General features: G+C 39.5%; 1 protein-coding gene across 3 annotated transcripts in view; it reads left to right on the top strand.

Annotated features, from left to right (window-relative positions):
• Positions 1–26,613, top strand: part of astn1 (astrotactin 1) — a 225,066-nt gene that overhangs the window by 66,813 nt on the left and 131,640 nt on the right. For all 3 annotated transcript variants that reach the window (XM_039654609.2, XM_039654610.2, XM_039654608.2), the window contains 4 exons: positions 1,465–1,632; positions 9,816–9,900; positions 11,602–11,676; positions 24,654–24,791. In XM_039654609.2, coding sequence (XP_039510543.1) covers positions 1,465–1,632; positions 9,816–9,900; positions 11,602–11,676; positions 24,654–24,791 — 466 coding nt within the window. The remainder of the gene's footprint in view (positions 1–1,464; positions 1,633–9,815; positions 9,901–11,601; positions 11,677–24,653; positions 24,792–26,613) is intronic.

Below are 26,613 nucleotides of genomic sequence, written 5' to 3'. Positions count from 1 at the left end.
GCAAACTGATTGAAAAGAGAGTAAAAAGGATGGACTATTGATTGATTATTTCTTTAGCCTGCTTGGCTGCATGTTGTGTGTGTGAGAGAGAGACAGGAAACTGAGATGTAGCATTTTGTCACGATGAATTGATACTTGTTGGAAAAAAAATAGCTTGCGACATTATTTTGAAACCAACTGAGCTATTGTCACGGTATAAAAAATGTAGTTAAGTTACTAGTGTTACTTGTAGTTACTCCCCAGAACTGCTCTCTGACACACACTACTGTAAACAACAACTAGCCACTTTCCCCAAGGGTTTTCTGTTAAGTTACGTTTGTGTTGGATGAGCTTGTTATTGAATTTCAATGTTGCACCTGCAGTCCAAGACCATAGGCCAGTCTCTCTTTTTCTCTCTCTCTGTTACCCTCTTTCTTCTCGCTCTTTTTTTCAGCTTCTTGGCATTTCAGCCGTCATTTCTAGAGTTTGGGCGATATGATGGATTGTGAATTGCTTTGGTCATCTGTCATTTCGTCTTTCATGCATAGCTCTTTTCCATGGGGTCTGGTGCTTTAGGGTAGATTAACATTCACATAGATGTCTAAGTGTAAGAAATCCGAAAAGAGTAGTCTTGAAGGATTCACAGTTTGCCTTTTGAATTTGAAAAATCAGATTTAAGAAACGTCTATAACTGTCTAACAGTATTACAGGGTAAAACTTTATGTCAAAGCAGATCTGATAAAACTTGATTTTTCTGAGAAAAAAAAACTGTTCTGGCACATATTCAGAGAGATAATGCAGAATACACAATGCCTTCAGTTCTGTGCATGATCCATGAAATATAGCAATGCATATTATGCATAGAATTTCAGCTGTAAGGATTTTGCTTTGCTTTAAAAGCTTTGCAAAAAGTCCAAACCATAGTTTAATGTGTGGAGGAAAAATATACTGCTGTTTATACACTTTTATTTGAGTCTCGTAGTAATGTTGATGTGATTCACAAATAGTTTTGCTAGCAGTTGTTTTGGTTGATGAGTCAGTTAAGTAAATGACTCAGTGATTCACAAAAAAGTGATGAAAACCTGGAGGAAGAGTCACTGAGTGAATCAGTGAAGGAATCTGAATGAATCTATTAAAGGAATAGTTCCCATTGACTTCCCTTCAAAATATCTTCTTTTGTGTTCCAAGGAAAAAAGAAAGTCATTAAGGTTTGGAACGAAATGAGAATGAAATAAAGATGACTTTATTTTGATGGTCCACTTTAGACATTCTACTACTACAAGTAACGTTGCAACTACATGTCAACTAACTCTCATTAGAGTATTAGTAGACTTTTAGGTTAGGGTTAAGTGACATATTCTAAACTCCAAATACAATTTCCCATTTATCTTTCTTTGGTACATGATTTCAAAGCTCACTAATAGAGTTCATTAATTTACTCGATGTAACTCTTGACTGATATCCTATCTGACTCTTCTCTTCCAGGCTCCAGATTTGTTCTGCTTCAGGGCAGCCAGCTGGATGCTTCTGATTGGCTGAACCCAGCCCAGGTGCTGTTGTACTACCAGCAGAATGCAAGTGGCCCCTGGGTCAATGATCTGTGTGGCCGGCGTCTCTTGGATCCCTGTGAGCACCAATGTGACCCAGATTCAGGTACAACACCACCCTGACACGATTCCTTACTTCACACAGCTCATCTAGAAACTCTGACACCAATAGGGAGACACATTCCAAAGGGGATACTTAAAAGGATAGTTCACCTTCATGTCGTTCTAAACTTTTTTTGTGGACTGCAAAAGTCTTTTTATTTTTTCTATTTTGTTCATACAATGAAAGTCAATGAGTCCAGTGTTTTTTTACTTACTAGGGGTGAATCCTTCAATTTGATTCCAATTGATTCTTGGGGTCACGATTCTCGATTTTGAATCGAATTTTGATTCGACTAATGCATAGATTTGATTTTAAACTTAGAATCTAACTCAAAGTTAGAAAAAATCTAATACACACTGTAAATATTCTCAATATTTAGTGATTTAGCCAAAGATAGAGGATATGTTAAATCACTTTAACAAGCAGGTGCTGTTTGTTATAACAGCAACCGTTTGTGCATCTACGTTAAATGTGCTTTTCGTGTGTAAAAACTACTACATATAAGAGGCGTTAAGATTGCAAGAAAAGCTTGACCTGTGCCAGTAACTACATTATTTAAGGCGATTTTCTATTCGTTAATATATTGATATAGGAACTTTTGTCAGGTAAGCTTCATTCATATTGTGTCCCATGTTGCAAGCCTATGCGCTTTGTAAACTGTCTGGTTGCTGCACTGCTCTCACAGTTGACTCTCACATTCTTTGTTCCGACAACATCACGTTAACAAACCTTTAGAAAATCAATTGTTTACATTTGTGAATCGATTTTGATTTCGTTAGAAGATAGACACCGCACTTGCGCTTTGACATACAGTTTCAATGCTGGCACGTGGTCAAATCCCGCCCCCCTTTTTCTTTCACTTTACTTCCTGTCCACTCCAACTGTAATATCTGAATAGAGGGAAAATTATTCAGATCAATTATATATATATATATATATATATATATATATATATATATATATATATCGTTCCACAGAAGAAAGTCATGCAGGTTTAAAACAAATGAAATGTACTATTCTTTTAGCTAAACTATCCCTTCAAACTGCACTTTGGGAACTCTAAAAAAAAAAAAAAAAAAATCAGAAAAAGTGAAAAGCATATTTTTTTTTTGCCTTGCCTTTATTAGTCTGTATCTTCAACTAATTAATCATAAAATAATGTCTCGCTCCACCACTCCGCCCTAGCGAACGAGTGTCCTTCCCCTCCACTGTGTAAAATCAATGTGCTCAATGAACTGCAGCTGTAAGGCAGCTTCCTTTAAAGAGCAGAAGGGATGAGAGAGAGGCATAGCTCTGATTCATCTGTCATTTCATTTGCAGATTTTTCTGAAGGTGTCTCTCTTGAGTGAACAGTATTAAGTAATGAAAGCTTAATTGAGTGAGAGCTGTGAGGACAGTAATGCTTGACAATGAATCTTTGTAATGTAAGACTTGGGCTTATACAGCTTCAGTGACCTGGATTTGAATTATCTTTTTTTTTTTTTTTTTTTTTTTTTTGTAATTCATGGCTGGGCCGTAAATCAGGCACAGCACAGATCAAATGGAATGCCTTTAGGATATTCCGAGCCAGAGAAACATTACTATTCTAGACGATACTTGATTAGATTCAGGAATTGGGTATTTGTATGTGAGCACTTTGACCATCTAAGATCTCAGAAGCAATTTACTTATAATAATACTATTTAAAAAGAACACGCACCCATTTTAATTTATTTTCAATTTCTCATTTTCAAGTGTTTTTAAAACAGAGTAATTTAAAATGGATTTATTTACACTTTTAACACAACTTTAATAGATTGCATATTATACATTTTGAATTTGATTAATTGTAATTATTTCACTCTATTGACAGTCATATTTCTATACAAATATCCTAGGTAGAAAAACCAGATGCGCTCAAGTTTGTGTAAATTAAAGTTGAAGTAAAATTTCCCAGACATTTTAATCATTCCTTTTGGTTTTAATACAGTGTTGACATAAAAAAAGACAATTATTTCTTTCTTTTTTTAAAATAGCTGCTTTTATATTTTTGGATACTTTGGGACTTTAGATTTGGAGGTTATTGGCATTAGATTAGCATCATATTCCAGTTCCTTTATTTCAAACGTTTTATTGTTAAAGAAAAGAAAAAAAAAAAAACAGTACACACCACATAACTATAAAACTTGACGGTCCAGTGTTGATGAATAATCTCAGGCAGTGGGCAGAAGTTTTATCTGCATTTTCCCACCAAAGATTGCAAGTTTGTAAGCTGAGTTTGATCAATTCATTTTAATATTTTTTTCCTGTCAGGCAAAACATAGTCAACAGGCACCCAGGTACATCCAAATGAATGGTAATACATTCGCTTTACAGGAATTTTTCTGATCATCTGCAGCTGGAATCAATCCAACATTGTTATCATTTGTTGACAAGATCCGCCCGTTTGCATCCATAATTCAAAAGAGGAGCTCCATTGGGCTTTGAAAAGAGAATCTTCCAAAGATAAATGAATCAAAATTGGACCTTGGGGAACATGCCTTGGTTTTCTCACAAATGAAATCTAAAGGATGAGGCCTTGGTTCAATAATTGCATTGTGCTTTTTTTTTTTGTATGATGCATTCTTAATGAAAGGCTCAGCGTGTGTAAACCGTAAGACTGTCTCAATCAAACAGGAGAGGGAGATACTGATGAAAGTGGGGATGGAGAGCGACAATAACTGGGGCTCTGTGCGCTTTAAAAAAGATTGTAAATCAGAGGCACAGAGGATGTGTAAAAGCTGAGATGAGAACTGGACTGATAACAGGCCTCTGAGAGCCCCTGTTCACCTCCCTCATTCCCATCAGGCTTCAGGGGACATTTATTAAACAAGAACATGCGATGTTGTGTCTCAGGCCACCTGATCCTTGCACTTTCGTTTAATTAATATGACTGAATAATAGATCCCCTACAGACTCTCTCTCTGTGGTCGCGGAAAGGAATTACTCTGGACTTAAAAACTTCATTAATAAGTAATTCTACACAGTCACTTTCTCTGTCTAAATCCAGTTTAGTCTTTTTTTGTAGTTTTTTTTTTACACACATGTACATACACAAATATAAATAAACAAAATAAATGGAGAAATCAGCTGTATTTTGTACAGTACAATCATTACGCCTTGTTTGCCTTTTCGCAAGTTGTTAGATTTGGTTTGTTGTTGAACATGGACATTAAAGCTGTTGTAGGTAACCTTTGCATTTTTTTTTATTTTTTATTTTTTTACATATTTGTCATTATAAATCAATGTTTTAAATCAACTCCCTACTGCAGCTTTAATGTGTTTTTTTTTTTTTGACAAGTGCTATAAAATTTAATTTAAATTGAATTGAATATTTCAGAATTATACAGTACATGCATTGTCCTTATAGTGAATAGAAACATAATATATGCTGTCAAGTTAATGCAAACAACATATTTTCCAGAAACTGCAATCACATCTTTTGCTTTTAGTATAATGATAATATAAAGGCCATTATTTCATTTTTGAAAAGTTATGGTTATTTTATATATTCATTTTTGAAAATATACAGTTATTGTATATATAATTTTTTTGAAAATATATAGATGTTGTTATATATTATATGCCTAGTTTTAGGTTAAATACATTTCTTTCTTTTTTTAAGTGAATGTCGTTTTAGAAGCTGGTGACAATCTATTTTAGGTTCACCATTTGTAGCTTTGACTTTTAATTTCACTAGTCTCTTAATTAATTGGAGGTTTCGAAAACTACTTGCACAATAAATAAATAATACAAATAGAAACATTCAGAAAACAGTTAAGCTGGAGTACAGCATGTCACACTGCAGGACACTTTTGTTGCACTCTGCAGTACATTTTCAAGGTATTAAGCAATTTTGACACATTGTTTCTAGCAGTTAGATTCCCATGCTGCGTCAATACAAATAATTAACTTCTTTTATGCTTCAAAGCTGAATATCTTTTTTTTCTTCTTTTATTATGTATATTTGTCACATGGCTGGACTAAATAAACAAACATGGAAGTACTGTAACACACATTATGAATTAAATTTTAACATCTTAAAAGCTTGAGAAGTGTTTTTTTGTTTTTTTTTGTTTACTTCCTGCTGGGGTCCTGATTAGTTACATTTGAAAGAATTCCCTACAGATTGTTACCTAGACTGCATAGAGGTTAGCATAGTAGAGGTTTTGTTCTATAGGCTTCTTATGACTTACTATATATATACATATATATATAACACTGTTTCTGCAAATATTCTGTGAAGAGATTAATTAAAAAGGTATGCATTTCGTATGCATACAGCTCTAGCTGAGTGCCTGCTGGATATCAATTATGAACAGTCAATCACAGAGCCACTGGGTACATGTTTCCTGGCAAAATTGTCATTTACCACCCAGAGTCATAAAGGCTCCCTACAACTCATTTGAATTGATAAAAAATGCTATTATTACCTGTGGTACACAGTTTTACAAATTACTTTGGAAAAAGCTAAAACAGTTAACTATGCAAATAGAATAGTGTAGTGATTGACATTATATTGGCCCTGACAAATTGTGCCCATGATCAGTAATATTTCAAGCGGACAAATACACATTTAGTAGAGTAATTTAAAGTTTATGACATGCCTTTTCTCCATTCTTCGGTGTCACGTGATACTTTAGAAACCATTTTAATTGACTGAGTTGGTGCTAAAAAAACAGTTCTTATCATTATCAATATTGTGCCTCTCAAAAATTTCTTATGATTATTTGATGAATAAAAATTTCAAAAGAACAGCATTTATTTTAAATCATACTGACACCAAACTTATGAACAGTCGTTTGTATTAATATATTAGCAAAGGTTTAATAAGAGAGAAGTAAACCAGTATTAGTCTGCATAATGCAGAATTTAAGGTCACTTATATATTCCATTAGCAAATCTGGGCACATAATCACTGGAATTGCAAACATATTGATGACTACTGCTTTGCAAAAAAATGTCAGAAGATATCAAATGTTTCTTTAGCCTTTTCCACACATTGTTCAATTCAATTCAAATTTATTTGTATAGCGCTTTTCACAATATATATATATATATATATATATATATATATATTGTTTCAAAGCAGCTTTACAGAAAGTGCATTACTGAAAAGTACATGGAAAAATACATTTAGTTAATCATGTAATAATTTAGGGCATAACACCGAGATAACAGCAGAAAGGCAAATGGGAAATAATTAGCATAGCTGATGTTCAGAATGATTTCCATTACACAAGAGTAGATGTTAAAAAACTTGATGTTAACAACCACAATCTCTCCGCAACCCAACCATACTCGCCAACCCATTTGACTAAGGCTGTCGAGCCCCACTGGTGTATTAATTCAGTTTCAGTGGCAATGGTTCCGTATGGCATACCACCTACCGCAAAACACAATATCTGCTCAACCACCCATCATTCATGCCACGTAAGGGAACGTAATGACTGTAAATACTATGCAACCTATACAAATAACCTACAGACTCTTCAAGTTTTATAATATTAAATGCATTCGATCTGATTTAACAGAGAAATAAAAGGTAAGCATTATGTGACTGTTTGGCTAAAGAGATGCATCTTTAATCTAGTTTTAAACCGGGACAGCGAGTCAGACAGTCAGAGCCTCAAACCATATCGGGAAGGCTATTCCAGAGTTTTGGAGCTAAATGCGAGAACGCCCTCCCTCTTTTAGTGGACTTAGATATAATAGGAATGACTAGAAGCCTTGAATTTAGTGATCTTGAAGAGGCGATGGAAGGTCCATTAAGTACACAGGAGCTAAACCAGTTAGGGCTTTATAGGTTAGTAGTAGTACTTTGTAATTGATACGGAACTTAATAGGTAACCAGTGTATAGATGATAAAATTGGGGTTATATGATCTTTTTTTTTGACCTAGTAAGAACTCTAGCTGCTGCATTTTGCACTAACTGTAGCTTGTTTATTGAGGATGCAGGACAACCGGCTAATAAAGCATTACAGTAATCTAGTCTCGAGGTCATGAATGCATGAACTAACTTTTGTGCATCAGAAACATATAGCATGTTATGTAGCTTAGCAATGTTTCTGAGGTGAAAAAAGTCTGTTCTTGTAAAATATGAAATATGATGTTCAAAAGACAAGTTGCGGTCTAGTATAACACCCAGGTCTTTTACTGTAGTGGATAAAGTAACAGGACATCCTTCTATATTAAAGTTGTTTTGGAAGAGGTTTTGTGTGTAGTTTTTTGGACCAATAAGTAATACCTCCGTTTTACCTGAAATTAATAGCCATCCAGCATTTTATATCTTTGAGACACTCTGTCAATTTAGATGAGTTAGTGTTTTCATCTGGTCGTGATGAAATATATAATTGAGTGTCGTCAGCATAACAGTGTAAATTAATTCCATGTTTTCTTATAATATTACCAAGTGGCAGCATATATATATTGAGAATAGCAGAGGGCCTAACACCGATCCTTGTGGTACTCCATAGTCTACAGACGTTATCTTTGATTTTTCCCCATTTAAACAGACAAAATGATAACAGTCCGATGAGTATAATCTAAACCAGCTTAATGCCTGTCCCTGAACACTAGTGTAGTTTTGTAGTCGATCCAAGAGTATTTATGATCTAAAGTGTTGAACGTAGTGCTAAGATCAAGTAGAACTAGTATTGAGATACAGCCTTGGTCAGAAGCTAAAAGTAAATCATTTGTAATTTTAACTAGCACAGTTTCTGTACTATGATGCGGTCTGAATCCTGACTGAAATTTTCATTGTCTTCCCACTCGTAACATATTTGTTTCCATGTTGGTCGTTCTTCCTCTGTGCCCCCTCTGTATTTGCATTAGTCTTCTCACATTTTTTTTTTTCAGGATGGCGTGCGCGTTCCTTCACAGGGTGCAACCTCGTCAGTCCCATGAACCCAAATCATGAGCGACATGGCTGCGGTTTGCCCTGACAAGAATGATCAGTTGAACTCAGAGTGATTAGACCTCTCTGAACCATGAGCCCTACTGAGGAGGGCTGACACATGAAATCTGCTGTGCATGCAGATTCTTCAACACACACAAAACTAAGAGCACCCATTTATAGCATTGCATGTCTGGAGAATCACCAATTGATGTAAACATGACAATGAGGTCATTTTCTCTTGGCCCTGAAGGGGATGAACTCCATTGTGCAGTCAAATCTGTTCATAGCTGCTTCACACATTAACTTGAATGGGTTAACCTAGTGGAATGGAACTAAAACAAAGAAAATAACTTACTGCTTGTGTTTATCACCAGGAAACACGACTTCTTGCATCTCAATGACCTTGAAATGGTTTGAAACACGAAATGATCTGTGAGTCCGCCATTTTTTAGCAACCACTCAGTTCAGTTAAATGAAAGGTCCACCATTTTTGGGTCTGACTATCTTTATATGTGGAGTATTTACTAGGAATTTGTGAACTAATGTAAGTTAGTTAGTTCGTTAGTGTACAGTAAATTAGGTTCCATATACCTTTAATATAAAATTGAACTGGAAGTCAAATTGGACAAAAAGAAAAACAAACACACCCAGAGAAGTAACTTTACTTATTTCAGAGGTTTATCACACACACTGGACACTAATATGAGAAATGATTTATTATTTATTATTGTATGTTATTTCCAGTACATTTAAAGCCGCAGATATGGTTGAAAGACAAAAAACACGTTTATAAACTCACAAAAATGTTTAATGGTTAAAAAATAAAATAATAAAATATATATATATATATATATATATATATATATATATATATATATATATATATATATATATCAGTGGTTGCTACAGTAATCGTAAATATAATAAGGTTATTAAAGGTGTTGTTCACTTGATACAGAAAAAGTGAGATGTCTAACATCTAGTGCATGTTTACATTTAAAAAAACAAATTAACAACAGCTTGGATGAACACATCCAGTTATTTTACAGTGTTTTAAAGAGGTTAAATAATGAGCAAGTCTCATATAATGTACAGTATGATGATTTGTTTTGTTTGTTTGTTTGTTTTACAGTATTAACAATAGTATTTTGGCAGAAAGCTGGTACCATCCTAACTGACGTCCAATTTACAACATCATTTTTTTATACTTTTATTTTATTTGATCTTATTGATAATGAAGTTTTAAATATACTAATTGTCTGCTTTCAGGAGAATGTATCTGTTTCGATGGCTACATGAAGGACCCTGTTCACAAGCATCTATGTATTCGCAACGAATGGGGCCCAAATCAAGGGTGAGTACCATAAGCATCTTGTGTCGACTCTGATATACAACAGCACAATAATCAGGTATCTGCCACCTCGAAGTTGGTTGTGCTTCTTATCTGTAGTAAAAATGTCTCCAGTGCTGATAGCCAGCCATGTGTTATACACTGGAGGGAAATTACATTGGCTTGTTTGAATTAATTAGCTTTTTTTTTTTTTGCATGAATTTTCTTCCTCTGGAATTGGAAAATGGATTAGTGCAGTAAAGCTCTGGGTCATTTTAGATTTGTGTGACAGTGATTTGCATTTCAGTAAACCAATGAGATGTATGTATATGTATTGTGCATTTTTAAATTGCGTTACACGTGTAAGAAATGTTGTAATTCGTCTCATCCAATAACTACTTTTTAAAAGGATCAAAGTGAAAATAATTATTTAAAAAAAAAAATTAGTTTCCATTTCTATATCAGCAGAGGACTGAATATAAGATTAACAGTTAAGATTAACTGCATCTGAACTGATGCAATCTTTGATGAATGAAGCACAAATTCGAGATAATGGCATAAAATATGAGAACGTTTTGCTTCTTGACAGTCCAGAAATAATGAAAGCGCTTAAATGTTAGGAACACAAGTTTCTAATCCCAGAAAGACTTGTATTTAAGTTAATTAGACCCTCCCCGAGGGGAGTATCACATGCTCATCTGGCTTTGAGGCTGTCGCTCTGGAGCAGTTTGATTAAGACTCGAAGGTGAGGAAAGCCTTGGCATTTTAATTGGGAGGAAGATGGGAGTGATGACAGTTGGTGAGATGGATCCGATAATTAGAAATCAAATTGGAACAATCAGTAAGATTGCCTTAAGGGAAGTGGAATAGCACTGGATGCGCTTGTTCCCTTTGTGGCATGCCGTGAAGGTGTGAACAGTTTTTAATTGACTCTAACACTTAGTGGAGGAAAAAGAAAGTCCGATGCCAAATGCTTTTCAAAAGTTTCAAAGTGCCAAGATATTTCTGAAACTGTTACCTACAAATCCATGTTATAACTTTGTGGCACAGACAAAAAAAAATGTAGATGTTATAAAGAACCTGACTTTAGTGCTCAGTATTATTTTATTATTATTATTTTAATGAATTTATTAATTAATTTTTGTACAGTACCTTCATCTTGTAATGGATTCTCTGAACATTCCTGCTTTTGGAACTGTTATGAATTATGAATGCTGCAGGACAAATGTTGCTGTTTAAACAGCTGTAGGTGATCTGTGGTGTGAAGTGGTCTAACCAGGCTGTGAGTGCTCTTTTGCTGTGAGTAACAGCTTACTTAGAGAGGCATCAGCTCCTTGTCTCTTCTCTTATACTGCAGTGACAGCCCCTGTCCCCACAGCTGCCTCTCTGCATTAATTTCCATCAGTTCACATAGAGAACTGGATAAATACACTCACATATATACAGCACTGACTGAGTTGCTGCTGTTGGTCTCAGTTTTTACATTGTATCTGCTGGGAGCAATTCTGTAATGTTCATATCAGGATCATAACTGGTTTGATGTGAATTCATAAAGGAATGTTTTAATCACAGTCATGCAATGTTAAAGGTTTTTGGCTTAGTGAAGACTGCCATTGTTTAACAATGATTGAGGAGTCTATGGTGTGACATACAGTTTTTTTTTTTTTATTATTATTATTTCAAGCATTAATTATTCATTTTGTTTTTGCCCTTTCTGTTTTGCAGCCCATGGCCATACACAATTTTCCAACGTGGCTTTGACTTGGTGATGGGAGAGCAACCATCTGATCGCATTTTTAGGTGAGGAAAAAATATCAGTTTATTTGTACTGTAAAGTTTGTGACCCAGTTCGAAATGAATAAAAACATTTTTAAACATATATATTTGGAAGATGTCGATAGTTTTACGGCTAAAAGTTTGCCTTTACGGCCAAAAAAATACATAAAATGAGAAATGTCTTATTGTCATATTTTGCATACTGTTTAATGGGTTATTTCACCTTTTTTCAAGTGATAAAGTGTTTACATTAGAATTCTCAACGGGCCTGAAAATTACAACCCGACCCCGACATGGCCCGTGGCTTTTAAAGCCCGGACCCGATGTAACCCGACACATCAACATGAGTTATCTGCCCGAACCCGGCCCACGGCCCGACGCCACCCTCCTCAAATTTTTGTCCAGCCAAATCCCTTTTTGATCGGTGAGTGATGTAGAATAGAATGACTGCGGCGCTTGACAGGGCGCATAACGTGCAGAGATACTGTAGCACCAAGGCCGCGCACGCTCGCACTCTTACGTCTTCAAACCACACGAGCGCTGTCTTGCTCTCTTTCCCTTACGCATATTAATCAAAATCATTTGACACGATAGTAAAAGGTTGGAAGACCGCAGTTTCACGTGTATAGTTTTTTCTCTCCTGAATTATCGCGGTGTGTGAATTGTAAAATAACTTTTTTTAAAAAAAAAAACAGGTTGCCTTATCTTCTCTAAAAAGCATTCCGCCTATTCAGCTGACATAAACCACATTTCAATAAACGAAAAAAAAAATAAAAATATCCACTGATAAAATGTTTTCATTGACACAAAAAAAGTGCGATGTCCTAAACTGCCGAGACAATCACACAAGCGTTCCGTGGCTAGATGTCCGATACGCAAACGAATGACTCATTTTCACTTTAATGAATGGTTAAAACAACTGACCTGTCCAACACTGAACTCATGAGACCGCTGAATCAGTCTATAAAAAATCGTTAACACTTAATTAGATTAGTTAACATTTACTATTAATAAGCTGCACTTCTACAGCATTGTTAATGGTAATATTTAGATCTGTATAGGCCCACTATATTGTAAGCATTAAATAAGCGCATTTAGTAAAATGTTTGTTAAAATGTTATGTTTATATATATATATATATATATATATATATATATATATATATATATATATATATGCTGATTATGAAAATTGAACAGCATGAGTGAGATATATCGGAAGATATGATGGATCAGACATGATTTTGACCACTGAATTGTGTTTTGTAGAAAGCCTTTCCTTAAAGTGAATTTCGTATGGTATAAATTGTATCTTAATTTTAATCAATTTTTCATCAACTAATTTCCTGGATATAATAAATGTGAAGCAAATATTGCAGACAGTATGATCATGATATGGAGACGCGGGTGCGATTGCATTGCATGTAAACTGGACATTTTGCTCATTTAAATAATTATTTATAAAAATAATAATAAAAAAAAAATATATATATATATATATATGTTTTTAAAATAAAATATATAAGCTTTAAAAATTATTTGGCACGTCCCTAGCGACGGTGAATTCACCTGCGGCAAGTTTACTTTTCACCAAGTCCATCTTCTTCTCCAGGCTAAAGGTGTGCATGTAGATGCGTCAGGTCTGCCCTCGAGACACACTTTGCACGCAACAGCCAGACTTTCTTTACAGTGAACAGCAGCGATGAATAATAAATGTGTTTTATTTTTGCACTTTACAATTCAAAAGATTAAGCCAGAGGTCCTACCCAACCCAAGTCATTTGTTTATATTTTCGACCCGACCCCGGACCGAACCCCCGGGTCCCATCGGGTTTGTCGGCCGACCTGCCCCGACCCCCGACCCGACCCGTTGAGAACTCTAGTTTACGTTTTTTTTGATAAAGCCAGGATGTGAAAATAAATTAAAACAAAGTTAGTCCTATCTTAATCCTAACTTAATCATATCTTAATCCAAACTTGTGTACATAAGAGTGCACATAAAATATAACCAGTTTAAAAGTAATTTAATAATAATACAAATAATAAAGTTCAGAAAAATAAAGTTAGTTCTGAGAAAAGTGCCAATTGTAACACAGTTCAATTCATACATCATTAATTTTATCTTAAATGTCCAAATACTTGTTGGGGCTACCTTATAGCAAAATATGTACCATTGTGATTCAATTTTGGATGACTGCAGAAAATGAGCTTTGAAAAAAAAAAAAAAAAAAAAGGTGCTGACAAGTATGTAATAGGTTTCTTTTGAGATGGAGTAGCTTGTGAAATGCACTTATTTTGGCTAAGCTGACATTTCTTTATTCAGCTTCAAAGAGCTCCTTTCACAGTTAAAAAAACCATTGAAAATAGAAAATGGCATAATTACTTTTAATATGGGGCCACCGATTGCATTTGCTTACAAATACAAATGTTATCCATGTAAAGGGATTTTGACAGTGTTTACTTCTGGCTACTGGAGACTCAGGACTAATACGTTATGTACTTTACATTGCTTTATGTACTTGAGATGTTTCAATCTGTGAGGTTTATGTTTTGGAATATATCAGTGCTAATCCAATTGTAGCAACATATAGTTACCTTCAGTTGCCATGCATAATCTTCTTCATTGTTTTTTATTCATATTTTGAATTATTCATAGATCTCATCCTTGACATTGCAAAGTCCTTTGATTGTTCAACCCTAATTCGTTTGCACAAATCTCAGGCAAATTTATTTACAAATTTTATGATTCTGTGTTCTTTCACATTTGGAGCGGGAGGGCATCTTGTAATTGGAATCTGTGCTATACCCCCAAAAGTGTAAAATCTCATATCCCTTTGCTTTGGGGATCCAAACAAATGCATTTCATTGGGACAATTAAATGGTTTATTTCCAAACAAACCTGCACGGACGTGAATATGTGAGACGGCTTGAATGAAAGATTTATTTTCAATTTCACAGAGCTTTTCCTCATACATGATTGATTTGTGCCATGAATGAATAGGAAAGGCCATAATCAATTTCGAATGCTTCACTTATCCATTTATATATCTAGCTTTCAATATCACACTCAGAAATTATGTGACTGATATTTGCTCAACTTTGAAAGTGGCAGTACAAGAGTGAGAGATGGAGAAAAGATGTGTTGAACGGTGCAACTAAACGTCAGTATTTTTTAATCTGGAGTTTTATGAACACTTCAAATCACTCTGTAATCTCATTTACTTTCCAATCTGCAAACCATTCAAAGTTAAAAAGAGCCTTTCACACTCAAATCATGCGTTACGTCGTCAGTAAACATCCAATGCAAACTTCTGTACCCACATGATAATCTCGAATACTGCTGCTTTTAACAGAACTGCATTGTATGGTTATTTATGTATTTTCCATCCTATTCTGAGGTTGTGTCTTTGTTTGTTATTGAGCCAGAGTGCTGAGATAGTTCAAAACGTACCCTGACGTTTTTTGGATAGATGTGTTTTTCCCTTTTAACTTCCACCTGAGGTGGTTTTATACGAATCAAGATTTTGTTCAATAATCCATTTACAAGTCACTTTTCTGCAAACTCAAATGTACTGTAGCCGCTTCACAGTAGCAGACGACAATATCCAAATGTGTCAAGCTTCACGTTTTGTTTTTTGTTTCCTGAATTGTATATTAAAAACACTTGGGTGAGTTTTCAGCAAATTTGTGGTGTATGGACATATCTTTTTGGCATGTTATGGAATTATGAATCTATAAATATGGACACTAAAATATCGGTCTGTTTTCAGTCTCAAATTCGACAAGAAAGTTTTACTTTAACAGATCTTTTTACCCCAAACAGCAGGAGAAAACGCTGCACACATGAAATGAACAAGGCTTAATTGGTTTTAATGTAAACGGTAGCTGATGATGGATGATATATTGACAGAAATGAGTTTGTGGTTACAGTTGATGAGGCACGCAGGCACGCGCACCACCCCAGGTGTGTTGTGATAGATTCATGTGGAGAAATCCAGACGGATGAGTGCAACTGCAAAACAATTGCATTTTCTATTTGTGCAAGATTTAAACTATATATTAAATGCATATTGTCTTTGCATTTTCCCCACAATTCACTGTCAGAAAAAAAGGTACAAAACCTGTCACTGGGGCGGTACCTTTTCAAAAGGTACACTTTTGTACCTAAAGGGTGCATATTGGTACCATAATTGTACCATGAAGGTACCAATATGCACCCTTTAGGTACAAAAGTGTACCTTTTGAAAAGGTACCGCCCCAGTGACAGCTTTCGTACCTTTTTTTCTGAGAGTGTTGGCAGTCCTCCAGTTATCGGTGCATTAATAAAGAATGTATCCACAGTTGCTTTTCTGACCTATCCACTAGTAATCATATCCATTTTGTTAACGTGTTAATAGGAATGGTCTCATTTTCATGCGAGAAGTTATCTTTCCTGAAAAAAAATAAATAAATAATAATAATAATAATGCATTTTGATTTGCATGCATTCTTTCTGTCACTACTGTTGTTTTTTTTATTAAATTTTATTATTATTTTTTTCAACTAAGAATATTTTGTTGGTGGGTTGATGTCTGTGAGGTTTTAAATGTAAATGAAAAAAAGCCTGTTGATTAGTTGATTGTTTATATTTTGCTTTCCCCAGCTTCTGTAATAATAAGTTATAGGGGAATATGGAGATCCCCAGTCTCACTAGAGGAAACAGATAATGAGATGCCGTGAACTACTTTTATCATCAGTTCTCAGATGTTAGTACAGCTCAGTATGCACAGTGACAGTGCAGAGTGCTGTAATTGAAGAACCTGCATTTGAACCTAGGTAAATAAATAAATGATCCTGCTGGCAGTGCCTTATTTATTCAAGGAAAAGATGCAAGTTTAATAGACTGAACTGTAATCAAAAAAAGCAATGTATTGCACAGTTTTAAACAGCGTCAGGTGGACAATTTCATTCATAGTACAAAAAAGGAGGGTAATCTGAGTATTATAGTTACTTTTCCTTCTTTTTTTAGAAGTTAATTCATGGTCTGTTTACTTTGTATTATTCTTGTTTTATACTTTTTTTTAAAAAAGAAATTGTTACTTGATTTCAGCAAGGCATGATAAATTGATCAAAAGTAACCATGAAGACATTTAAATTTGATGCAATATTTAAAGATAAATGTAATATATATATATATATATATATATATATATATATATATATATATATATATATATATATATATATATATTATACTCTTTTGAACTTTATATTACCTTGGAAAAATTTATCATAAATGTAGCACAAAACTGTAAACAGCACAACGTTAATAATAATAATAAGGTTCAGCATATTAGAATGATATCTGAAGATTCTTGTGACAAAGTATTGGATGCTGAAAATTCAGATTTAATGTAATAAGTTAAATTAAAATATAAATAGTAAACATACTATATATATATATATTTACAATATTTCACCTAATTAATGTTTTTCTGTATTTTTTTTATCAAATAAATACAGCCTTAGTAAGCATCAGAGACTTCTTTCAAAAACATTAAAAATCTTATCCATCCTAAACCAAATAGGATGTAAATGAACAACAACAACAAGAGCACCTGCATAAATGAAGCCAGCACAGAGTAAAACAACCTTCATATAAGAGTAACCACATAATTTATGCATGCCGCAATCTGTGCTGGGAGCTCGCAAACCCTTGGCAAATCAGCAACATTATTAATTATAAAACAATTAGCAGTTTGGACAACATTGGAGTGAGTGTTTTCAGTCTAACAAGTGTTTTTATTGATTTTTTTTTATCTAGATTCTAGATCCACAATTCTTAGTTGGCTATGTGTGACTCAAAAGCCCTGTACGCTTGATACAATGTCATTTTATTCTTACAGTGTAGGTGTAAATCATATCTACACATGCATAATACTGGAAAACGAATCGGTTACCTAACGTAACCTCGGTTCTCTCTAGATGAGGGAACGAGTATTGCGTAAGCTAGCTTACGCTACGGGAAAGATTCATCTTTGCTGAGAAGTTGAAGCCAAAAAATTATTCCATAATTTTGTAATCATTGTCAACGCAGTCTCTTCTGAGGCAGACCATGAGCGGGCTAGCTAGCGGCTCATTGGTTCGCTCAGAGAGAATGCACGAACCTATGGGAGAGCGGCGCTGAGTCCGCGGCCAATGAGCGGACGGCGCTCGCTCACTGCGTCACAGCCCGCCAAAAGGGGCGTGGCTACAGTGTATAAAGGTCGCTCTCCCAGCTCGTTCGTTGATTCTGTAGCATGAAGCGAAACGCTAGTGGCGCAAGCACGGCCGGGAACGCAATACTCGTTCCCTCATCTAGAGAGAACCGAGGTTACGTTAGGTAACCGATTCGTTCTCTTACGAGAGGTTCTCTCGTATTGCGTAAGCTAGCTTACGCTACGGGAACACCTGGTCAACGCCGTGCGCGCTAGTAACCACTAAGCATCCCAGGGGGAAAAACACCGGGGGAATCTATAAGTGGATGAAGATAATACGGCGGCCAGCATAGCGGCCGTTATCATCTAGTGCAAAAACGCCCAAAGGCGGCCGGCGAAGCGGGCCGTGATGTGTAGGCTAATGCATAAGCACATAGGGGGACACAAGGGGTGAGCCGGTTGTGATGGAACTCCCGATAGTGCGGCTTCTATAGGAGGGCTGTGAGTATTAGACCGCCAGAATTTTAGCCTGTAAGGCTGGAACTTCCAATGTTATAAAATCTGACAAAAGTGGAGGGGGAGGCCCATCCCGCAGCCACACAATGTCGTGAATGGAAATCCCGCAGGACCATGCCCACGATGAGGCCATGCCTCTGGTGGAATGAGCCCTGATGCCCAGAGGGCAAGGCAGGTCTTTAGCGGCATAAGCAGAGGCAATCGCGTCTACTATCCACCTGGATAGGGTCTGTTTCGAGGCGGCTAGTCCCTTGGAGCGGCCACCGAACGACACAACAGCTGCTCCGAGCGTCTGAACGCGGCAACGCGTGTAGTGTACACTCTGATAGCCCGAACCGGGCAGAGGCGGTCAGCGTCACGTTCGCTATCGGATGCAGGCAGCGCCGATAGAGAGATCACTTGCGCCCTGAAAGGGGTACCAATCGCTTTTTGGAACATAACCGTGTCTAGGCTTTAGAATGACTAAGGAGTCATTCGGTCCAAACTCTAGGCACGCGGCGCTCGAAGACAGCGCGTGAATGTCCCCCACACGTTTTACTGAGGCGAGAGCCGTCAGAAGAACGGTTTTTAACGAGAGGTATTTTAGCTCCACGGACTCAAGTGGTTCAAACGGTGGGGCTTCAGAGCTTCTAGAACTATAGAAAGATCCCAGACCGGCACCGTAGGGGGGCGAGGGGGGTTCATCCTTCTGGCTCCCCTGAGGAAGCGGATGATTAGCTCGTCTTTGCCCAGAGACTGGGCGCGCCGGGGTTCAACGAACGCCGCGACGGCTGCCACGTAAACCTTAAGAGTGGATGGGGACCTGCCCTTATCCAGCATCTCCTGAAGGAACACTAGCAAAGACGAAACCTCGCACGTCCGTGGGTCTACATTCTTGTCGGTGCACCATTTGGAGAACACAGACCATTTTGCAGCATAGAGCTTTCTGGTAGAATCCGCTCTGGCGTGATTGATCGTGTTCAAAACCCCTTCTGGCAATTCGATGCGTAGTCGTTGGTCACCCATGCATGAAGCGCCCAGCGCTGTGGATGGGGATGCCAGATCGAGCCGCGGGCTTGAGTGAGGAGATCTGCTCTGATTGGAATGGGCCACGGGGCTGTCTGTGACAGCCGCGTTAGCTCCGGGAACCAAATCTGATTCTCCCAGCGCGGGGCTATGAGGAGCACCGAGTGGCGTGAGTCCCTGATTCTCTGAATGACCAGCGGTAGCAGAGAAATCGGGGGAAAAGCATAGAGCGGGCGGCGGGGCCAATCCTGGGCTAGCGCGTCCTCGCTCTTGAAAAGAATATTGGGCAGTGAGCGTTCTCTTCTGACGCGAAAGATCTATCTCCGCTCTGCCGAATAGGCGCCACAGCGTATGGACTGTTTGAGGGTGCAGGGACCATTCTCCGGGGGAGACCAGGTTCCTGGACAGCCTGTCTGGACCGTCGTTCAGATGGCCCGGTACGTGCGTCGCTCTGAGCGAGAGCAGGTGACTCTGGGACCACAATAGGATGCGGCGTGTCAGATGAAAGAGATTCTTGGATCTGACGCCGCCCTGACGGTTGATGTATGATACCACGGCCATATTGTCGGAGCGAATCAGGACGTGGTGACCGTGTATGCGCGGGAGGAAACACAGCAGCGCGTTCTCGACCGCGATCATTTTCAGACAGTTTATGTGTAGGGAACTCTCGTGGCTCGACCACTGGCCGGCGGCCGGTGAGCACTCGCAAACCGCTCCCCAACCCGAGTTGGATGCGTCTGTCGAGATAACTTTCCGGCGAGAAAAAGGTTCCCATGGTAACGCCCCTCTGAAATCACTCGCTTACTGACCATGGCTGCAGTGCAGTGATACATGTCTGAGTAATCTTGATCATCTGGCGGCCCGTCGTCCACTCGTGGTGGGATACGCGGCTCTTAAACCAGAGTTGAAGGGGGCGTATGTGCAGAAGAACCAGCTGTAGCACAGCGGAGGCTGAAGCCATATGACCCAGCATCCTCTGAAGCGATTTCAGGGATGTATGGGTACCCATCTGAAACGACGCGGCTAGGCGCTGAACACGGCGCGCGCGCTGTGTGGATAAGCGAGCCGTCATAGTGATAGAGTTCAAATCTATTCCAAGGAATGAAATAGTTTGACTGGGCTGGAGAGAGCTCTTTGTCCAGTTGACAGAGAGTCCCAGCGCTTCCAGATGGTTGAGGAGAACTGTGCGGTGCGACAGCAGCTCCGTCTGGGAATCTGCTAGAATCAGCCAGTCGTCCAGATAAATCAGTATGCGCAGCCCCTGACTTCGCAGGGGGGCGAGCGCTGTATCCATGCACCTCGTGAAGTACGGGGTGCTAAGGATAGGCCGAACGGGAGAACGGCATACTGATAAACTTGGCCCTCGAAGGCGAAACGTAGGAATGGCCTGTGATGAGGGTTTATCTGGATCTGAAAATAGGCGTCTTTCAGGTCTAGAGAGATGAACCAGTCCCCCTGGCGGACGTGCGCGAGGAGTTTCCTGACTGTGAGCATTTTGAACGGTCTCTTCATGAGCGCTTTGTTCAAAGCCCTGAGATCTAAGATCGGCCTGAGGCCGCCGTCTTTCTTGGGAACCAGAAAATAACGGCCGTAAAACCCCGACTCGGTCATAGATGGTGGGACTCTCTCTATAGCGCCCTTCTGCAGTAGCTTGGCTATTTCTAAGCGAAGCGTGTTCATAGCGGGCGGCTGACAGTGGATTCGAGCCGCACGCGCGAGCGGGCGGCGACGAAACTGTAATCGATACCCATTCTTTATTATGCTTAAACGCACGGGGAGATGCCGGGGATGGCTTCCCACGCTTCGTAAGCGGTTGAATGGCGATTTTGCCCTGATAGCTGCACATCGCGGGCTGGACACTGTGTGTGGGCACGCTCATAATGTGGGTGGCAACGGGACTTACACTCAGAGAGGAGTTTTATGGGCCGTGTGACAGAGCGGGCAGAGGGGGGACACGCGCACGGGCTCGTGGGCGTGCTTATGTTCTCTGCTACTGGAGCGGATAGTGCTCGCCCCGTGAGAATGGGCTCTGTGAGAGACCCTGGGCATAAGGTGCTTGAGTGTGTACGTGAGCACATGCTTGTGGGCACATTTATTACACTTGAGGCTTTTATGCTCTTTTGTGAACTCTCTGGATAGCCGTGAAAACGGCTTTTAGACGCTCGCAAGCGGGCAGGGAAACCGGCTTGTTTGTGGCGGTAAACACTACTGCAGTCAGCGGTGAGACGGGGACTAACAGTGGGTGAGGCTTTTACGGCGATCCGGCCGCAGCGGGAGAAGCCGTCCTTTTCTCAGCTGTGCTAGGCAGACTTCTGTTGATCGGGCTTCAGCGCGATCTTGGGTCGAGGCCCCCTGGGAGGAGGCTGTCTGCGGCGGCTATCTGAGCGAGAGCGAGGGCGGCCGCCCTGTCTACGCTGGGGCTGCTGAGCTTGCTGAGGCGGGCGCTGCTGAGCTTGCTGAGGCGGGCGCTGCTGTGGGGTTCTGGCAGGAGGCTCGTGAGAGCGGCCTGTCGAAGAACTAGAGCGGCGGGGCAAGAACAGATTCATGGCCTGAGTCGCTTTCTGAACCTCGGAGAAGCGGTCAACGATGCCCGTGACGGCAGATCCGAAGAGCCCGGTAGGAGATATAGGCGCGTTGAGGAACAGGGCGTGTTCTGAATCTCCCATATCGGTGAGCTTGAGCCACAAGTGTCTCTCAGTGACAACGAGGGCGGCCATGCATTTTCCCAGGGCTTGTGCGGCGGCTTTAGTGGCGCGAAGGGAAAGATCCGTCGCGCTTCTCAGATCCGAAAGGATGGGCGGGTTCCTACCGCTGTTCGCCATCTCGCACAAGATGTCGCTCTGGAGCGCCTGGATGGAATGCAGCGCTGAGGCGGCCTGTTCGGCGGCGGCAAAGGCGCGGGCAGCATGGCAGTATAACCCATCTCGGCGGCTCCGTCCACTGAGCGAAGCGGGCCCCTCGGAACGGATACGAGTCGAAAGAGGGGCATTCCAGGATTTAGTGAGCTCGTAGTGAAGCTCAGGCAGGAATGGTGCAGCCCGGCTGCAGGCGGGGGTCGAGCGCCGGTTCGGTGGTTGCTCGGGGGGAGGAGACCACTCGAGACCCAGGCGGTTGATGGCCTGCGAAGGGAGGCGCGATAGATCCTCCTCGATGCCGGCGCGGGTCCCCGCAGACTCTCTCGTCGATGAGCCGATCGACGACCAATCCTCGCTGTCAGAAGGGTGCAGCGAACAAGAGTCCTTCTCATCCGCGGTGTCGTCGGAGGCGACAGAGCGGCCATTCGGCGGCAACTGTAAGTCCGGCAGGGGTGGAGAGGGAGAGCGGTCGGTGGGCGGCGGCGGCGGCCCACATGGATCCGCAGGGGGCTCCGGCGGCCTCTGGGAGCGGCGTTTCTTCTTCCGTGGCGAAGTGAGAGGCGGCGCGGGAGCGGTTCTGACTGCCTGTAGTCGAGCCCGCAGGGAAGACGGAGGCAGGTCCTCGCAGTGGTCGCATCCTCCGTTGGCGAGGGCGAGCTCTGCGTGTTCCACTCCGAAACAGAGAACGCAGAAGCGGTCTCCTTCCTCGAGTGAAGAGCGGCATGAGCCGCAGGAAATTCGAGGCATCTTGAAAAAGACGCTCGGCTCTTTTAGGAATATGGAATAGTAAAAAAGGATACGCGTCGGATGGCGCTAGCTTGCTGGGCGGCTGAAGGTGGCAGACGGCCGGCTTCCTCAGACTCCGGAGCTCGCTAGACGGTGCCTTCTCAACGACGGCGGCTTCTTCCCAGGACAGCGGATGCGTGTAGCTCGCTGAATGAAAAAGAATCAACGAACGAGCTGGGAGAGCGACCTTTATACACTGTAGCCACGCCCCTTTTGGCGGGCTGTGACGCAGTGAGCGAGCGCCGTCCGCTCATTGGCCGCGGACTCAGCGCCGCTCTCCCATAGGTTCGTGCATTCTCTCTGAGCGAACCAATGAGCCGCTAGCTAGCCCGCTCATGGTCTGCCTCAGAAGAGACTGCGTTGACAATGATTACAAAATTATGGAATAATTTTTTGGCTTCAACTTCTCAGCAAAGATGAATCTTTCCCGTAGCGTAAGCTAGCTTACGCAATACGAGAGAACCTCTCGTAAGAGAACTAAAAGCATTCAATTTTGTAATCATACAGTATTTTAGCTGGCATAATGCATTTTATGCAAACAGAATTACTGAGGTGATTGTTTAGCTCATATATGAACAGACTTCCTGAGGTCTTTGGGGTACAGGACAGGTAATGATAGTTGAGTTTACAGGGGAAAAGCAAATGAATGAATGAATGAATCAGCGAGTGAATATGTCAATGAATCATTCAAGTACATCCTGGCTATTTTGAATGCCTGTTTTCAGAAAGAAAAAAAAAAAGCCTGTTCATACTTGTGTCTTAGACACATTTTCCATTGTATGCAAGTCAGTTCTGGGCACAATTGCATTTATTAATTGAATATTATGACGGTATGTTGAAACCTCCAAAGTGAATTGAAGTGAAATAAAAGAGAGCTAGCTTGTATATGTGCCAGTTTTCAATTACTCCTACAAACTCTTTGGACCTTCTGTTCTGGGCATTATTTTACAATGCTAAGTTGCTGTTTTTTTTTGTAGTCCTCTATGAATATCCACCCACAACTTGATCTTATCTGCCTGGACGTCTCTCAGCAGTAAAACCAGGGGGGGTTTCAAGGTCAGATAAGCTTTCCAGTAATGACTGAAATTTTAAAATGTGCTACTGTTCTAGAGTGAGGGTCAAACTGGAAATGCTGTTATATATGAGTTTTCAGCAGAGAAATGTAGGAGATAGGAAGCTATTTTTTTTTTCCGGTCAACTTAAGAATACAATCAATTTGAACCTTTAGATGGACCAGTAAGAACACATTATTTGTTAAACCCCTGCGCAACTGTGCAGAGGCGGAAACAATAAACCAAGTGAATAAATGTTTTTACATACTGTACATGGAAGTCTCTCATGGGGATGAATGGGGACGTGGGAGTCTCTCTTGGGGATGTATGATTTTTTTTTTTTTTCTTGGCAGAAATTCTCTTCAATCATCGTCTCTTTTTTCAGTCTGAACATGTGTCGTTTGTTATTACCCTAGACACCTCCATTTTTAGATTCCTACCCAGAATTTCAATTTAACCTCCAGGGTATCCTCTCTTTTTCTTTTTTTCTCTAAATAATAAAAGAAAAGAAAAGAAAAAGAATTGTAAAACTATGTCATCCAAATGCCTATTTTCTTGTCTCAAAATGTAGAAGTACAGGTCGAAATATTTACTGTGCCTTTTTGTGTGTCAGATTCACATATACTCTTGGAGAAGGCATGTGGCTGCCACTTAGCAAAAGCTTTGTCATTCCTCCCGCTGAGCTGGCCATCAACCCTTCTGCCAAGTGTAAGACAGATATGACTGTCATGGAGGACGCAGTGGATGTCAGGTAGGAGATGACATTTTCAATATAAGTTTCAAGTAAAAAAAAAAAAAAGCTGAAGAGTATAAGATATTAAAATGCATTAGTTCCTAAATAAAATTTAAGAACAGACAGTTTTTAACCAATGCTTGAGCTGCCTTAATGTGCTAAAATTAATAAAATTAATCATTCACTCTTAAAATGTTACCAACTGTTGCCTTCCTCTATTTTATCATACATGCGCTTTACCTTTTTAATGTAAGTTTACATTTAATTGTTATTTAACTGTATAAAAAACTATATTGTCAAAATATTGTGTTTACATTTTTACTTCTTTATAAGTGCGTTTGAAAACTGAGCACAGGTCTTGTTTCTCTATTGTCACTGACTAAAAATATCACCAAATTAAAGTTGAACCATGTGTATTTTCTTTTATATTATTTATTCATGTCATATTTTACAAGGAATTGTCAAAGATAAGGATATTTAAATGTGTTTTTTTTCTCAGACATTACATGCACTTGCTCGAAAACACTGGGTTCAATCTAGTTAAAGTTTATCTAAACTTTACAAAAAAAAAAAAAAAACTTTAAAAAACCACAAGGACAATTACTGATCTAGGATGTCTTGGGTGTCTTTAGGTTGACTGGATAATTACAGTAAATTACAGCAACATGCCTGCATGCCTGTGGTTGCAGCCTTTTAAGTAGCCTCTGTGCTTTCAATGTCGTTCACAAAAGTCATTATGTGGATACAGTTTGAGACTTTGCAAGTTAATTAAGGCTCTAAAACACTTGTGTCGAGACCTACATCCTTACTTTTTTACTTCTATATTTCTTCAGATATTCTGTTTCCTCATTTCTGTAGTGAGTTTAAGCATTGATTTAATTTAGCCTCATGAGAAGTATGGTATCTTGTGATTTGTCAAAAACAAGGATGGTTTATTGATAATGGATTCCACTGAGCCTCTTTATTGAAGTGCAACTGATTAAAGTGCACAACCAAATTAGGTTTTTCCTTTTTATTTTTTTGTAAATCCTCACAATTGACATGGCTTGACATTATCCAGACATTGTGGGCTTTGAATGCATTGCCAAAGGGCACATGCTGATTTGATTAATTTGTTTGGGGTTTTCTTTCCCCAAAATTGATTAATCTTGTGATTAGTCTCACACTAAATTATCATGGTAGCTGGTGCTTAAAGGAGGTTTTAAATATTTCTGTGCTGTCCTTAAAGGCAGTAAAATGGAAAAGTTACTTTTGAAAATTCAATTATAGATATGGTTTTGTTCGTAATAAAAAATAAAGTTGGAAATAACCTATAAAGAGTGCTCCACAGAAACGAAAAAGAAATATATCTTACTGTCTGGTGTTAATTAGAAGAGGCATAACTTTTAAAGTCAGATATAGTTCCCTTTCAGTCGCTCACATTCAACGTGATGTCGATGTGACAACGTAATTGGGATCTCTTCAGAGAGCCCTATCAACTTCAAGTGTCTACAGAACGAGCCAATGAACGTTGCTGTGCGTGAGAAGCATCACATGCCCCGACCCGCAGCGCGGGTATAAACAGAAAGCGGGCGCACATCATTGTCTTTTGCTTCTGAGCCGAGCTTTTGTTTTGACAGTTTCTGCAGACTGCTGCATTGTTGAAGACTGCTTAAAAGACATACAATTTGATATATCGAGCCGGTCCTTCCAGAGACAAGAATATCAGTACAAATTCTTACCCTGTCGCCCCGTGTCATTGCGGAATTTGCGGAGGCGGCCATTGCTCCCATGTGCGAGCGTGGTGTTCGCTTTTTCAACTACCTTGACGACTGGCTTACTCTCGCTCAGTAGAGAGAAT

Source organism: Pimephales promelas, chromosome 5, assembly GCF_988280905.1.
Source record: "Pimephales promelas chromosome 5, fPimPro1.hap1.1, whole genome shotgun sequence".
NCBI lineage: Eukaryota > Metazoa > Chordata > Actinopteri > Cypriniformes > Leuciscidae > Pimephales > Pimephales promelas.
This window is presented reverse-complemented; position numbering and strand designations above follow the sequence as displayed.